The sequence below is a fragment of the Vicugna pacos genome, chromosome 32 (genome assembly GCF_048564905.1).
Source record: "Vicugna pacos chromosome 32, VicPac4, whole genome shotgun sequence".
Taxonomy (NCBI): domain Eukaryota; kingdom Metazoa; phylum Chordata; class Mammalia; order Artiodactyla; family Camelidae; genus Vicugna; species Vicugna pacos.
In genome coordinates this window covers 2,302,859-2,319,770 of record NC_133018.1, presented here as the reverse complement: position 1 = coordinate 2,319,770, position 16,912 = coordinate 2,302,859, and the positions used below count along the sequence as shown (strand labels likewise).

General features: G+C 54.9%; 1 protein-coding gene across 1 annotated transcript in view; it reads right to left on the bottom strand.

Annotated features, from left to right (window-relative positions):
• The window catches only part of PI4KA (phosphatidylinositol 4-kinase alpha), a 74,734-nt gene that overhangs the window by 44,042 nt on the left and 13,780 nt on the right, over positions 1-16,912 (bottom strand). The window contains exons 3-17 of the mRNA XM_072953382.1: positions 16,250-16,343; positions 14,107-14,195; positions 12,283-12,355; positions 11,615-11,874; positions 11,090-11,156; positions 8,716-8,864; positions 7,211-7,276; positions 5,625-5,721; positions 4,762-4,953; positions 4,404-4,504; positions 3,666-3,795; positions 2,781-2,913; positions 1,663-1,758; positions 1,220-1,403; positions 754-857 (exon numbers count right to left, since the gene is read on the bottom strand). Coding sequence (XP_072809483.1) covers positions 754-857; positions 1,220-1,403; positions 1,663-1,758; positions 2,781-2,913; positions 3,666-3,795; positions 4,404-4,504; positions 4,762-4,953; positions 5,625-5,721; positions 7,211-7,276; positions 8,716-8,864; positions 11,090-11,156; positions 11,615-11,874; positions 12,283-12,355; positions 14,107-14,195; positions 16,250-16,343 — 1,835 coding nt within the window. The remainder of the gene's footprint in view (positions 1-753; positions 858-1,219; positions 1,404-1,662; positions 1,759-2,780; positions 2,914-3,665; positions 3,796-4,403; positions 4,505-4,761; positions 4,954-5,624; positions 5,722-7,210; positions 7,277-8,715; positions 8,865-11,089; positions 11,157-11,614; positions 11,875-12,282; positions 12,356-14,106; positions 14,196-16,249; positions 16,344-16,912) is intronic.

The window sequence follows — 16,912 nt, the reverse complement described above, 5'->3', positions numbered from 1 at the left end:
TCCCAAAAACCCCAGAGGGAAGGGCACACATATAGCAGGGTGCCTCCCCCAGTGGGAGGGGACAAGTCATCCTGGGGGTAACGCCAGAAATGGCCTCGGGGCAGGAGAGTCCCCTGGATGGAGTGCTCAGGAGAGGAGAGAGAGAGTCCTGCCTGCCCATTCCATCCTCCTGACTTCACTCCCATCCCTCCCATTCCCCAGATCTGCCCAGTCCTAGGGGAGCTCCAAACACAGAGTGTGTCCCGGTCCCAGGGCCTCCCCAGGGAGGGCGAGGATCACACAGGAAGCAGGACTGACATGAACACTGACCACTGGAGACTGTAACCACCTCCTCCCCTTGACCCCCTGACCTGCCTCTGAATCCATCCCAGGGAGAGCATCAGAGACCTCACAGACACGCAGCACCGAGCAGCAGAAAAACCGGACAACTACCTAATGTGCAAGCGAGCGCTGGTCAGAAAGACCACAGTGCTGCACCCGACAGACACACACGGACACCCAAGGAGATCTGCAGACGTGTTGGGGGGGGGGCTAGTCTGTAAGAAAGTGTCACCGTGGGCGCTGGGCCCGTGGGACAGTGCCAGTGGGAGCGGCCGCGGGGAGGTGCTCACTCCCTCCCAGGGTGGGGATTTCCAGCACGTAGTGCTTTTGCAAGAGACATTTATTTAAAAGACAACTCCCCAAATGTGACATTTTCACAAGGAGTTCAACGAGACGGTCAGGACGTACGACAGTGAGTTTGGGAAGAACTACCTGTAGCCGTGGTCTTTGTAGTCTTTGGTGGCTGAGTACACGACAGAGCTGGCCTTCACGCTGATCTGCTGGAAGAGGTTCCACACCTCCTGGTAGATGTATTGCTGGGGGAGAGTGAGGGACACAGTCAGCACAGCACCCAGCGGGGACGCTCCCGGGACAACGGACCACAAGGGCCGGAAGAGCATCAAGGCCGCCCCTTCCTAAGGCTTCAGGCAAACCTCAACTTTAGCACCAACTCAGTAACAGTTTGGATTTCAATTCCTTTAACATCAGCGAGAAACCAGTTTAAACCTCCTTCCCCCGAACACTCTCAGAAACATTTGCCTTCATCTGGAAAAAACCTCAGCAGCGCTCAGTGCTGAGCCAGCTGGGAGCACGTCACTCAAGTGCAGGGCAAGTTTAATCTGTATTTTCACGCCCTTGGTGGTCAGAGGGGCTGAAGAGGGCCCACCCGCCTCCTTACGTTCCCAGTGATGACCAGACAGCCCAGCTGGTCGATGATGAGCACGTCCAGGGGCGAGGGGGGCTGGCAGAATTTCTGCTGCAGGATCTGCAGAATGGGCTCCATGACCTTTGGGGTGTCCCTCAAGGCCACTGCGATGTGTCCCAGGGCACGGATGGTGTGGTCGGGAATCAGGTGAGCGTCCCTAGGGAGGGAAGAACGGAGCTCAGCACACAGAGGTAGGGACCCAGACCCCAGCACCACCAGTCTCTCGAGGAAGCGTCCTCTGACCACTGGCAGAAACACAAAGTCCCCGGCACCACGTGGGAAGGCAGAGATCTCTACTCCCAGGTGGTGTCCCGGGCACATTCCAAGGTGGGCTTCGCCAGACCTGCACATGCCCCCACGAGCCTGTGCAGAGCGGACAGCCCCTCGGGGACAGGGTGCTGTGGGGCAGGACGCACTTGTCGCTCTCCTGGGAGATGTAGAGCCGGTTGGAGAGGCTGGCCAGGAAGGCCTCCACGATGATCGCATCCACTGTCAAGCCGGCCTTCAGGCACCTGAGCAGGGAGAAAGCCACACAGCACCCAGCATCAGAACCACCAGGTGAGCCTTTCGTGTTGGCCTGTGCTATAGTCTTCCTGTCTCGGGTGGACAAGGTTTAAAGAACTGCCAGGTACTCTTTGCCCAGAAATGGGAAAGGACGTCGTCACACAGGATGAACGCAGAAGACTGCCGCAGAACCACCCACCCAATAAGCATCTCACTGGGAAACAGAAGCTTCGTTATCTTGCCCAAAACATTCTCCTTCAGAACATCATACTCATCCTAACTCCAAATTTAAATTCCCGGTTCCTGAACAAAAGTCACAGTAACTGATTTACAAGACTGAGGGTCCCAAGGTGGCTGAGGGGATATTAAAATTACTATTGAGATTTCAGTAGTACAGAGAAATGCTCATGTTCTAGAGAAAAAGGGAGATTTAAAAGCCCCGAAGTACATGAAACTTTACAGATGTCTCCACTCCCCACATGCCTGGCTTCCGGGCCACAAGGTCAGAGAAGAGAGTGACAAAGAGGGGCCAGGTATGTCCCAGTGTGGCCCCCAGAGCACAGAGCCAGGACAGAGAAAGAGAGAGATGCTCCTTGAAATCAGAATGTATTTAGTTCCCGAGTTTGCAGAGCAAGGGTTCACACAGCAGAAGCCTGCGCAGAAGGGACACAGGCCTGGAAAACCGCTCGTTTACACCAGAAATTACAAAGAAATAAAAGAAAATAAAACATGACAACGCATCATTACTCTGGTGATGGAATAATAGACAATTCTTTTCTTTCTACTATTTTATACATCACAGGTTTTTTCTAGCTTTTTCGTGTTTATGATAAGGAAAAGCAGGACGCTTTATAAGTATGTGATGATTTTTCTTTTCAGATCAAGCATAGGGTTAGAATAATCAGAAAGAAGTCTTGCTGAATCATCAAGGTCTCTGACTCTGTCTGAAGCCCCAACCCCTTCCTCTCTCCCTCCCCTCCTCCCCCTCCCTCCCCTCCTCCCCTCCTCTCTCCCTCCCCCTCCTCCACACCTGCAGATGTTGTCGATGGCCACATCCCGCAGCTGCTCGTACATGGAAGGCTGGCTCTTCTTTCCTGACATGACATTCAGGGTTGACTCAGAATGTTCGTTCGTGACACTGATTTTTATATCATTCCCAGCAACTAAATGGAAAAATTCAAATGTGTATCTGGTTAAGCCTACACTTTCCACACCCTTGTCTGAAATTCAAAACCAAAACAACATGATCATTTTCAGCTATAAAAGCAATCACTCCAAAAAGATTTCACTTGGCATTTCAGAAGACAAGGTGTCTGAGAACAGAAAGAAGGGAACAAATCCATAAACCAAAAGGAAGGTCACCTTGGTCACAAGGTGACGAACATGTAAAACGGCAACCCTTCAAGGAATGGTTCAGGAGTCAGGACGCGCAGGCACTCAGGCAAGGCCCCGGCCCCGAGAGCACGCAGCTAACGTGCAGGAAGCTGGGAAGCCTGGGGGCCTCAGAGGCAGACCCTCCTCGCTCGGAGTCTGGGTCTCTGGCACCTGACGGGAGAGGCTAAAATGCCCACCTTGGTGGGACTACAGGCAGTGAGGTGGGTCTACACTAGCACCCGGACCCACAGCAAGTGTTTTAATTAACGTCAGTCATTGCAGGTTACCAGACGTGCTCACGGCCGCGTCCTCACCTGGAGTCAGGTAAGGACACCCTCATGGGGTGGGGTTGGAGGGTCAGGGTGCGGGGAGAGCTCCCCAGGAACAGGAAGTACCAAAAAGGGTTGGGGGGAGCAGGGCCTTGAGTGGTGGCAGGAGCACGTGCCAGGACAGCGGAGAGAGGAAGGCCTGGCGTCCCGAGGGGCTCGTGCAGGGAAAGCTGGGGAAACAGCAGGCAGGACGAGCCCAGGACAGGTGTTACCTGTGTGGTACTGACTGTGGCACTTGTACAGCTTCACCAGCACAGGGGACGGGACCACCAGGAAGTCGCGCAGGGACGGTGTTACGGAGTGCACCACCACCGGGAACCTCTCGCACAGGCGGCCCAGACCCTGCAATGCACGGCGGAGCCGTCAGGCAGCCTCAGGGAGGCGCCCACTGGAGATGTCCAGGAGCAAAGCTCCCAGGGCCACCTGGCCACAGGGCAGAAAGACAGGAAAGAGGTGGTCGGGACTCTCCCACCCAAAGGGGAGGGTCACTGTTTCAGTGCACCCCTTTCTTTTGCTTCCAAAAGAAACGGGCAAAAAACACAATTTTTTGGGGGGTAGTAATTGGGTTTTTATTTATTTACCTTTAACGGAGGCACTGGGGATCGAATCCGGGACTTTGTGCATGCTAGGCACGCATGCTACCACTGAGCTGTACCCTCCCCCAAAACACGATTTTTAGACAAGGGTGGGTGTGGAGTCTCTGGGTCATGACAAGGTCAGAGTCTCGGCAGAGCTGACACCAGAGATGACACGTCCACAGCGTGGGGACACCCGGCAGACAAGGGGCAGGGTCCACAAAGCAGGACCCAGCCATACCTGAAGCCCCCTGAGAGAAAGCCGGTTGGCTGTCAATAGTGGCTCTCAACAACTTCTGAGAGACAGCAGCTCAGACCCGCTGCTGGTGCCAACCACAGCCCAGATGACAAGAGCACCCAGGTCCCAAGACTGACCTGCAGGCAGCAGATGAGCAGGGGCAAGTGCGCGATGATGACTTTGCTGGACGTCTTGGATTGCAGCTTCTCAGACAGCCTGGCACACAGGTTTTCTGCGCCTGAGTCAGAACCAGAGGAGGGTGTGAATCTTTAGAAAGGCCAGCAGCCACGAGACTTGCTCAACGACATCACTAAACCCTGGAGACTGACTTTCCACGGGAACATGGCAGCGCGGGCGTCCCCAGCCGGACCCTCATCCGGTCGTCTCCCGCTGCTGTGACGACACCGTCCCACAGGTGGCTTTCCCCACTGCCGCTCGAGCCCCAACCCCGAGTCCTGCGCACAGCCCTCCTCTCTGCCCGAGCTCCCCGCTCACCCTGCTCGTCCTTCACGGCCCACACCATCAGGTCCACACAGGCCGCGCTCGCCTGGCAGCGCAGCTTCAGGGGGCTCAGCTCGCTGTGGGTCCGGTCTGCATCGTGCAGAATCTTCTGGAGCTCCCCCTGGCTGGTGTTGAACTGCTCCAGCACAAAGTCATGGACCTCCTTCACAAAGGAGGTGGGGAGGTCTGTGGGGAGGCCAGAGCCAGGCTGTGAACGGCTGATGCCAGGAAGAGGGCAACCGCCGCTGGCAGCCCTGCCTCTGAGAAGGCCCACTGGGAAGAGCGGGGATGGGCCTGCATGGCCGGCCCCCTGTACATGTGGCCCCTGCACACGTGTGGCCCAGTGCACTGTATAGGGCGTGTCTGCACGGGAACAGTCCATTTAGCAAGAAATACCCCTGTGATATTCTCTACAAAGCGGGTTGGTGATCAGACAAAGGGCAAAGCCGGAGGCACCCGAGGAAGAGGACCTCCCCAACGGCAGTGCCCGGTGCTCACAGCCTTTTCAAGCTCTCGTCCTCGGGGCCTGGACAGCTCAGGAGAGCCTGAGCCGTGACCAGCCGGGGAAAATCGCAAGTGCCTCGTTTCCTTATTTTCAATGTTTTAAGATGTCTCAGATAGATACGTGGAACTGTATTCGTCACAAGCTGATCAGTACAAGACAACATGCCCACTTCAGAAAACTTCTAAGGAAACACACCCACCAAAGAGGCCCACTGGCAGGAGTAGGGCTGCGGGCAGGGCCACAGGCAGGGTCCTTTATTACTGCTTTTCCCAAGACCGGGGCCATGTCACCTATTGTGCTACGAAGCGGCAGCAGGGAAGCCCGAGGTTGTGCGGGCCGGCCCTGTCCTCACCTTTCATGTAGTGCAGGGTGTCCCGCAGCATCTTGAACATGGCCACATAGAGGGGGTCGCTGAATGTGCTGTAGTAGAGGTCGGCGCTGGGGTTGGCCTGCAGGCAGAGGCTCATGACCCCACAGAACCGTCCCAGCAGGGGGACCGTCCACCTGTGTGATCACTCTGCTCCTGAGGCAGCAGCAGGACACAGGCACTCATGCTGCCCAGACACCTGCAGGGGGGCAGCCCCGGGGGCGCCTAAAGGAAGGACCACCTGCTCCTGCTGAAAGCCCACCCTCTCTGGCCGTCCTTGAACAGGGGGCATGAGGAGTGGGGAGTTGGAGGAGGGGTCCAGGTGCACAGCCCGGCTCCATCACCCATGAGCAGAGTGCTGCAGCTCCCACACCACACATCTTGCCCCACTGCAGCGTCTGGCATGGGATAAGCACGCAGTGACACCCAGTGACGGCCAATGACGGTAGTGCCACTGCAGTGAGTCTAGGGTTTCAAGCTCTTTTTTTTTATATATACAAAACCATTTCTTCAAATGGAAATTTATACTAAAATCTGAATTATAAAACAAAAACCTGAGAAACTGCTCTGTTCAGTTCCATGGGGAGAAGGGTCACAGAGCCCACATCCCCAGCCCCACCTCCACCTGGAAGACAAGCCCTGAAAGAGGAGACAAGAGAGCCTCAACTCTGGAAGCAGGCTGACTCCTCGTCCCAGATGGAGTGTGGGCCGGCTCCCCACCCTGGGTCCTGGTCTGCCCTGGGCCTACGACCCGGCACCCACGACGGACACCAAGGGCCCCTGAGAGTACACAGCGAGAGCTAAGGCCCTCAGCAGGACAATGCAACGCAGACAAGCCAGGAAGTGCGTGACACCGAGACCAAGCTTGTGCAGGGCAGACGCTGGCACATGCACCCAACGCCCGCAGACAGCCGGGCAGCACAGGGCGAGATGCAGCCGCAGCTCAGGAGGGGCTCCAGTGGTCCCTCCCTGCTTCGTAACTGAGCCCAGGGGTACCAGGTGCTGTGTGTCTTATAGTCCTAATGGGGAACCTCGGCCCAGCACTCGGCCACAGCAACCTTTGGAAGGGGACAGCCCAAACATTCCTGGGATTTTCAGACCTCCCAGCACTGACACTCAATAATTTTATAAATAACGCAGTTGGACCTTGGTTGCAATCATGCTAAAAATGGCAGCTGCCTAGTATGTGCCCCTCACACTCCTGAGCCAGGGACTGCCTGAGCCTGGAAGACGGAGGGTGTGTGCCAAGCCTCAGCAGTGGCTCTGGGAGCACCTCGGGGGCAAGGATGAGGAAGGAGTTTGGATGCAGAGCCACAGGCCTGGGTTGGAGCTGGCTCCGCGCTGACCGTGGGCTGTGAGCGTGTGTCAGAACCCCAGACCTGTCCGACCACTGCTCGGAGGCCCCGGGAGGGGACGCAGGTAACACAAGCCCTCAGAGGCAGGTGTGCTGTCATCACTGGACCAGGGAGTCTGGGCCAAGGCCCCAGGGCCATCCTTCCATTCTCCCCTAATCTTACCCATGCAGGTGTGCCCGGCAGGTGACCCCAGCATGACACCCTCAGAGGACATACCTCTGTCATGCTGGCGACAACCGCGTCCAAGGATTTGAGAACGGGCTCCTCAACAATCTTCTTCACCTGCGGGGAAGTCAGACCCCATGAGTGCCTGACAGACGGCAAGATGGGGCCCAGCTCCTGAGGAACGCAGCACGCTGATGCATAAACCACATCACAGGCTGGAGGAGAAAATGTGAGGGAAAGAGGCCAGCAACACACACACACACACACACACATAAACACATACACACACCACACACACACACGTGGCTGCAGCTCCGGTGGACACACCGCCCCACATTCCACCATCCCTGCAATTTCTCACCTTATCCCAGACAAGAATGAAAACAAAAAGAGCCTCAAATCCTGGGATACAGGTTTCCATTTCCAGGAAGAGGAAGCATCCGGACTCTAGGCGTCACCCCTCCCAGCGGGTCCTCAGCACCGACAACCCCCACCCCCGCCCCCGCCCGGGGCACACTCAAACCACAGGGCACACCTGAACTTTCTCACAGGTGCCTTTCTTCCCAGCTGCTCCCTGTACCAGCACTCAGGACAGGGTTGCACTGTTCTATCCATGGCAGGACCACCTGACACTGCTGCCCCCACCCCCATTACAGTGCTGCAAGAAAATCAGTTTCAAAACGTATAGATCACGATAAATCACATGCCAAAAGAAGAAATTGAAAAACGGCTGAGAAAAAAAATCTAACCTTCAAAAGTTAAAATATACTGGGGAAAAAAAATTCCCTTAAATGACCCAAAACACTGAGCCTTCTGTGGGGATGTCTGAGCCGGGACCCTGCCAGGACACTGACGGTGGGGGCAGTTTCAGGGCACTTCTAGAACATCCACGGCCACCAAGCAGTTCACGGCAGTTGCACCCTGTGGGGCGATGCCACGACGTGTCCTTGCACCTTCACCCAAAGCTGCACGGAGCGACTTCTGCCCTGGCCCCTCGCAGGCAGAGGGCTGCTCCTCCAGCACAAGCCTCCCCCCGGCCTTCCCCGTCTCTCTTCCACCTTCAGAGTCCATCCAACCCCCTGAACCCACCGTGTGGCATCCCAGCTCAATCACAGCCACTTGAGAGTCAGGGCCACAGGCCTGTCCACTCAGACTCGGACAATCGGGTCTCTGACATGACCTCAGAGGTCAGGCAAAGGTATTCAAGTATGAAAAGTCCATTTTGTATTCATCCAAACAGGGCAGCCCCTGAGTGGGTGTCAGATGCAAGAGAAATGGGGCTTGGGGTCAGATTTCTGGGCCGAGCCTGGGCCCTGCCCTCCACCCACTGTGGACTCAGACGATCTCCTCCCCTCAGGTGTGGAGATGCGTGGCCATCTCTCCCGCATGGCTGCTGCAAGGACGAAACGAGAGCGTCCCCCTCCTTCCTTCTTCAACCTGCAACCTTACGACTACTAAGCTGTGCTCTGCAACACCCAGACGCCCAGCTTCCCTTTAAATCACAGCAGTCCTGCTGGATACACGCATGTCCACTCACCCGCCAGCACTACGCTTACCAGGTTTAAGAGCTCCCGGAGCAACTCCAGGGGGATGGTGAACTCCTTACAGGTGACGCCGCTGAAGAGAGGAGACACGGAGAAGCTGGAGCTGACGGTGGAGAAGTAGTACTCGGGCTCTGGGGCGCCCCCATCGGGCAAGCAGGAGGCTGCCGGGAGGAAGGCCAGGCGGTCAGCCCCGGGCACACGGGACAGGGCGCTCCCAATATACCCGCACATTCAGCTCTTGCTGATACTCCAAGTCCGTTCTGTGATCAGCAAGCAAAGGCTGGACTGCAGACCCTCGAGGAGGGACGCCTGTCACTCGGGTGGTTGGGGAAAAGCTGGAGAGAATCATTCCTAGGATTTTCAACCCAAACAGGATAACTTTAACAAGTGAGAAGAACAAGAAAAAAAAAGAATGACACTTTTTTAGAAACAGAGATGTGAAAATCTGAGGCCACTTACAACAGAGGAGAGGGGGCGGTAACACCAGGAGGGGCAGAGGTGCTGGAAGCCCACTCAGTGAGGAGGGAGGGGACGAGGCTGGTTCACAGGGAGTGGTGGGGAGGGTGCATGCGTGTGTGCGTGCGTGTGAACCCACAGGTACCACATGCATTCACGCCTATGGGTTCACACACATTCACTCCACCGTACGGACACATGTAACTGGCTAATTCCACTCAGCACCAAGTCCAGGTTCGTCCACGTTGCCACAGACAGCAGGCTCTCCCTTTTTCAGGCTGAGCACTATTCCTGGAGGGCATGTGCTGAATGCAGCAAGCCAGTCACAGAAATTAAAAGCTGCATGAACTCACTTCTACACGGAATCTAAAGAAGTCAAAGACGGGGCACAGATTGGGGGGATGGGCCAGGGGACAGGGAGGTGTCATCACGAGGTGGGTGATGGGGTCATGGGATGGGGAGGTGCCGTCACAGGGCACACAGCAGGGGTTCTGAAGGCTGAGTCCAGACAGCTGGTTACAACCTGATGACCATGGTTAATTACACCCCACTAGGCACTGAAAACGTACTGAGATTTCAGGTGCTCCAACCACACACACCCCAGTACCCACGGGAGGAGGAGGACAGATTAACGGTGTGACTGGAGCAATCACCTCACCATGCACATGTGCACCAAACATCACGCTGTCAGTCACAGAGCACGTCTGTGGTCAGCGGGCATCTCCTGGACAGTCACCCTGAAACAAGGATGAAGCCCCAAGTGCGGTGGGCGCTGATGGGGGCAAAAGGCAGCAACTGCAGGGACCATGGAGCTAAGATTTGGGGTTAACGCAGGGTTTGCCACTGAAAATTTCTGAGCAGGAAATGATCAGATCTGTGCTTTTAAAAAATCATTCCTAAAACTAGATTCACGCGGTGCGGTGGAGGGACTGGAAGGAGCAAGGGGCGAGTGAGGAAAGTTGGGGGTGGGAGGCGCGTGGGTTGAGGGGAGGCTCAGCCCGCACAGTGCACTGACCCTGGGTGTGTACCATACGTGCAGGTGCAGAGGTGCCGCCACCAGGGAGAGTGAGCCCTCCAGGACACGGCTCAGCTCCTGGGTGCCCCGGGGGCGGGGGCGGGGACGGGGTACGAGGCCTGGAGTAACACACTGGGATTATGTGGGGGTGGATTTAGCCTTGCATTCGAACACACACAGACTGTCACACGGTATGTTCTTGCACAGCCAAGAGGTACTGTACCTAAGCCGTCCACGCTGACTTGAGTTCAGAGATACCTCTCCTTTGTTTTTTGTTTTGTTTTTCTTTTTTTTAATTCCCTCACATTTTTAAGATCCTCTGGAGAAAGGCTCCCTGAGAATCAGTGTCATCCAGTAATGGAGCAGAGGGCATTGTGGGGCACGGGATTCTGGCTTCTCTATTCCCCATCACCTAACCCACAACTCACCTCCCACAAGGAGAAGGTGGGCTATTCTCACACGTGTCAGACACCACACAGGGCTGCCGTGTGAATCAATTCGTAAATTATGGGAAAGTCCTCTGTGACCAGCAAAGCTCTATAAAAGGTATTGCTCACAGTAACGTGACTACTTCATCTACACACTTAGTGACCTTAGAAAAAAGAAACAAGGGAAGGACCCTTCATTAGACTCTCCACCTGAAAACCAATGCTTTCCCAGGTTCACACGCTAAAACTGAGGGCAGGCGCCTGGCATCCTGCAGGTAATTTCCTGCGCTTTTCTCTAAGTTTGAAATATTTTTAGGTTAAGAAGTTTAAACAAAAATAGAAAAGAAATGTTTTCTAAAAGCTTGACCCTTGATGCAGGACAGAAGAGAGCCTATGAGCGTCCTCACGCACAGGACGTCCCAGAAACTGTATGGGCGGGCTGGCGGGTGAGCGCGAGGTCAGGTTCCCAGCAGAAAGGGAAGCCCACCTTCGAAGTAGTGCAAGGCAGATCCTCCAGGGGAGCCGGGAGGGGGTGCCCCTCGCTCAGGGCTGACCTGAAACACACAACCACACAGGTGGGTCAGACTGCCTCAGACAAGGCTCTCTGCCCCACCTCCTCCCTGAAGCCCACCACACTCTCGGTTCTCCACTACGCGCCAGAACGTCAAGTTCTCCATGTCTCCATGTCGCATATCCTACACTTGACTACTGGGTTTTTGTGTGTCTGTCTTTGTCCACAAGTCAGTTTCATTTCCCACTGGCACTAACCGTCTCTTGCTCAGAACAGGGCTAGCACCTGGCAGCTCGGAGAAATGTGTCATGCCTGGGAGGAGTGGGGGGAATCACTTATAAATCTCAAAAAGGACAAGGCGAGCCTCTGCACTAAGGAGAATGCTCTGAGAACTTTCACGTTTCCTAAGTTTCCCTGGAGTACGTGGCAGGCCTGGGCTTTCCTCGGCCCAGGCACCAGACAAGCCCCCGCGCCCTGCGCTGCCCAGAAGCCCGGCCCCACCTGGGAGAGGCTGGACACGCTGCTGGTCTTCCTCTTCAGGGCGCCCTCCGGACACACGGTTAGCAGGCTGCTGGGGAGGATGGAGCGGAAGTCATTGAAGGAGCGTCTCCGCACGCCCGCCAGCTCCTCAGGGACACGCAGGGAACGAGGTGGGGCTCTGGGGAAGAGCCTGGACAGGAGCGACTCCTCCGTGTTGCTGCAACGGCCGAATGCCCGCGAGATCCCTATCAGGCAGGGAACTGCGTACTTGCAGAGGTATTCTGGAAGACAGAGAGGCCATGACAGACCAGACAGGGACCTGTGACCTCACCCCCAGATCTGAGGGCCAGGCAGGCCCCAAACACTGACCCACAGTACTTTCCATCTGTCCTCTGACACACATTCCACTCTTGCCGGAGGTCTTACCCACCTCCGGTCGCTTCCAAGTCACTCACTCAGCAAGTCATGTGCGTCCACAACACACCTATCCCCTTTGGAGGCAACCGGCAGCCCTGTGCTCAGACCCACACCCTGCAGGGAGAGCAGCCCAGCTCTCAGGCAGCAGGGCTGGGCCCACGCCCCATGCAGCAGGGGGCGCCACCCACCGGGCACAGAGTCACAAGGAACAGAAACTGAAGGCTGGGAAAAGCAAGGGAAAGAACGATCACAAAACCGTTCAGAAAAATTACCTTTTTCTTGAATCTCCAAGGCCTGGCACATTCCCAAAAGAACATGTAAAACCTGCAGGAGTGCTTCTAAAATCTGGAATAACCAAAGAAACAGGACACAAATTTATCAACAAAGTCAGAAAATCATCACAAAACGACTCAGAACCAGAGGAGCTTCAGACGTTCTCTCTGCAACCTCGGACTTGACACATGACTCCCATGGGCCGGCCTTGCCGAGGGGCCAGGCAGATGACCTTCCTTCCCACTGTGGCTGGTTCAGAGACCCCTGACCCTCAGGCACTGCTTCCTTCATCTTCTGGAAACAGGGATCGGCCCCCAAGCTCTCTTCACAGCTCAACACCCTCTTTCCTCCACTCCCCATGGTTTAGTCCTTCAGACGCTGACGGCCCCCATGACTTGGCCACAGTCCAGGCATCAGAAACCGCCTCCGACTGTGCTGCTCAGGACAAAACACACCAGTATTCCAGGGATGTGGGGACCCACCCTGAGCAGTCTCCACCCTCAGCACAGGTTCTCCACGTCCATGGCATAAGCTTTGCAGCAGCACTTCCTGCCACTCGCCTGACAAGCTCACAGGTAAATAGCACACAGAATATTTCCACCTGCCTGCCTCGGCTGTGCCCCAACCCCGCCACACCGCGTGGCTGGTGTTTTCTGCCTCTAGTGGTCCCTGCAAAAGCCCATGGTGTTAGCTTGAGTTCCATCTGCAGATGAGGTCAGCTGGCTCTCCAGGTCTTCACTCATGGTCCCACTGGTCCCATGGCTCTGTTCCCCGCAGGCTCGGGCCAGGCCCCCTTGGGGGTCCTTCAGGGGACTCTACAGACCCTCCCAACTGACCTGCCCTCAGTCCCGTCAGCGATTCTGGACGTCAGGAGTGGTGTGGGCCCGGCGCCGAGGGAGAGCGGCTGGACCGAATGCCTCTCTGTTCCCTGGCTTCCAGTCTCTGGGGTCCAGGCAGAGGACCAGGGCTGGCCTGACACGACCTGCTCGTCCCCAAGCTGAAATTCTCACACTTTGTCACTGATGCTGAGGGCACTGTGAGGACCTGAAAAGCGACATTTCTTCCCAGTGTGCTAAAGCGCTATCTTTCGCGGCGACCTCTCTCTCCATTTGGACAGATGTTATTGACAGAAAAGCCCTGTTAACCTTTTAAATAATAACACGTGACGCTAACATATCTAGTTGTCTCTTTAGCCAGCCTCCAAGAAAACAAAGAACCTAAGCTAAGAAGAAACAGTCACAACAGAACTGACAGTTTGACATTAAGGAAAGAGATTCAAAGTTTTAAAACAGAATCAAGAACTCAAAAAGTGTAGCCAGCTGGGGGCATTTAGCATCAGGCCAGAAACCAGGTGTGCCCGGGGCGGACCTGATGTTAGAAGCGTGTGAGAACTGATTTTCAAAATAAAAAATCTGGTTAAGAAAAAGCTTAAATTATGATCCTATTCTTCATTTAAGGGAAGCATGAAATGCATTTAGTAACATTTCCAACAAAACAAACTAAAACTAAAATAACTGGAGCACTGAAAGGAATAGTTCCAGCTTTCTAGAAAATCCTCTCCCCAGCAGAGAAGCAGGAAGATGAGCTGTGTCTGTGTGCGCTGCACCTCGCAGGGCAGCTGGGGAAGCGGAGTGAGGGGGACGCCAGCGCCCAGTGGGCGAGCTCAGGACTGTGCGCAGGACGCAAGCCTCTCCTGGGAGTGTTGTTAATGGTGTGAAGAAAGTCAACATAAAAAAATTGAAGTGACTGGGTTGTTTAACTCTCGTCACCGCTTTGGGACCCTGCGATCTCACAGACATGCAGTTGGCTCACCACGCACTTACCTCATCCCGGAGTGAAGGGTCCCTGTGAGCCACGTCAGACAGCAGAGTCACAAGGCAGAAGCTGAAGCTCTCGGCGACAGGAAGGGAGCCTGGAGGCCAAGAGACAGAAGTAGAGTCACAGACGAGATCGGCCACCGCACCAGCTACGCCCACACACGGCCCGTCTGGTGAAGGCTGCCCTCGTCCAGAGGGGGGCTCAAAAAAAAAAAAAAACAGACGTGGGCCCCACGTGTCTGCTGAGACATACCCACACCTTTCTTTTAATCAAATGTTTTGGTTCAAGAAATTTAAATGCTTCTTGAGCCAACTTATAGTTTGAGGTTACATGGCTTCACAACATGCTAGATTCCATTTTTTATCCCGATCTGAACAAAAGTGAGAAGTCAATCTCGATGAGAGAGTGAGAGACTCTACATGGAAGCCATGCGTCAAATGCCAACTGCTACCACTTTAAACTGAATTAACATTTCTATTTCCTTCTCTGCTTCCTTTTTACAAGGGAGACAATCCTAATAAGAGCTGCCAGAGGTCTGCTCTATCCCTTCTAGTTTTTTAAGCCCTTCTCCGACTCAGCCTGCCAGCAGGGAGGTTCTCAGGAGCACGGCCTCCGGGTGGAGGGAGCACTTGCACCCAAGAGCAAAAGGGAACCAGCACTCCTACCAAGTGCACCTTCAGAACATAGAATGCTGCCGGGTGTGTCCAATCACCACTAGTATTTAATTCATTTCCAACACTGAATATGCAGTCAAAGACACACACAGAGTAGCAGCAGATGACCGTGCATTTCTACATCCACGCCTGTGATTCTACGGCGCAGCTCCAAGTCCTCCGGGTCTGCCTGCTTCCCAGACCCTGAGTTTCTAATTCAGTAGCTCCGACGTGGGGCTGGGAATCTGCCTCACAACAAGTTCCCAGGGGTGCTGAGGGGCCGGTCCAGGGGTGGCACTACCGCTCTAGAGTGTAAAGGCATAGGTGGTACTGCCTCAATAAAAAAGAGGGGACTGAAGTGTCACCCAACACTGGAAATTTATAGACCTCTAACAGTGTTTAATAATGCTGAAACTTTTACTCTGATGAGTCCATGCATACAGAGTAACACTTGTTTTGAAACAAAATTAAATAAGATAGGATCAACATCTTCTAGTATTCCGCTTCCCCCCAAATTAGGTAACGACGGTGGACACAGATGTCAGACTTTTTAGTTCTGCTCTATTTAGTCTGTAGTTTTTCAAATTCCAGCATCCATGCACAATTTGGGGTCTGTCATTTTAAGCACAGAAAGTCAGCAGAAATGATGAAAACACAGACAGGCCCAAGTGGGCCATTCATGGGAAAAGCAAACTCTCCAGCAGACTGAGCCCATCTAACAAATTAAGATCGTGCCACCCATGGAAAGGACAAGGGCCTCCTTCGAGGCACCAACCCCCGCATGACAGGAAGGGGGACTCAGGCCTCAGTCTCATGGGTCGTGGACTCTGAGATGTCAGTGGTCTTCCAAGCAGATTGTGGAGTCTTGGGAAACCCGTACACAAGATCATCAGCGTTGTAAGTGCTTAGCACAGTGCCTGGCGTACGGTGGACCTATGTGAATACATTCGAAGGGTGGGGAGGAAGGAGGCAAGGAGGGGCGGGCAGAGGGAAGAAGGGAGAAGATGATCTAACCTTCCCTTTGACCTTAGAAAGACCTAAATAAAATACAAGTTAAAAAGTTACACATGAATTTATTCCATTTCTAAAGGTGCAAAGTTCAACGGAAACTCAGGAACATGAATGAAGTCGTGGAACTATTCACAACGAACCTCGCAGTTGAGTCCCAAACACCCAGATCTCCCCCCAGTTTCTGAGCAGCAGCAACACAGCTGGAGAACTGAGCTCACTGCAGGCTGAGCTCTTCCACCCCAGGGCCACACACTGGTTCAGGGACAGCAGGGGACCCAGTTCCGGCCAAGGAGACATGAGCAGAGGTCCCTGCTCAGCCGCGCCGGCCCCACAGGGCTCAGGACCACAGTGAGAGCACAGCTGGGGCAGATCCGGCAGAAGTGCTGCAACTGGGTGTCAGGGCAACCGAACCCCAGTGCTTACACGCGGTCAATGCACACATGTGCGATTCCCTGCGTTCTGGGAAAATAGTGCACAAAGTTACCTCTGCCTTTCCGGGCTGTGCTTTCTTCTACCCAATACACTTTCGGGAGACCTTTAAGAAGTCGAAGAAGGTAAGGAACCACAGAGTCTTTGTGCTAAAAAAAAAAAAAAAAGGCACTTGATGAAATACATGACTGGTGGCCTTTCAGCACAGACTGAGCCACCTCACCTTGGAGAAGGGAGCTCGCCGGGCGTCACACCCTCCCGGCTCCACACGGCGGGCGGGCGGCAGAGGCTGCATAACCAGACAGCAGATGCCTGCCCTCCCACCGCTGAGTGTCTGGCCGGGCTCCGGCCTCCATGAGAAGGCACTTGCACACTCTCAGGGCTGCCTACTGAGAGGGGTTCAAGTCCCCAGACTCTCGGGACTGGACAGAAGCTCCTGGCCCCAGGCTCCCACACTTGGCAGCGCCCCGTCATCCACGGCCCTGAGCTCTCCCTCCTTTCCCCACGGGTCCTTCCTCACGTCTACTTCTTCTCCCCTCGCCCGGCGCTGCTAGGACACTAGGCTCACAGCCAGTGTTAGCCAATGGCAACATGACTGTCATCTCCTTCCAAACCAGCCAGTCGGCACATAAGGCACACCACCGGCCTCTTTCGTGAGTTTCCCCACCTAGCTGCTGCTCCAGGAAGGACCAGACGAGCCTGTGCTGAGACGGGGTTG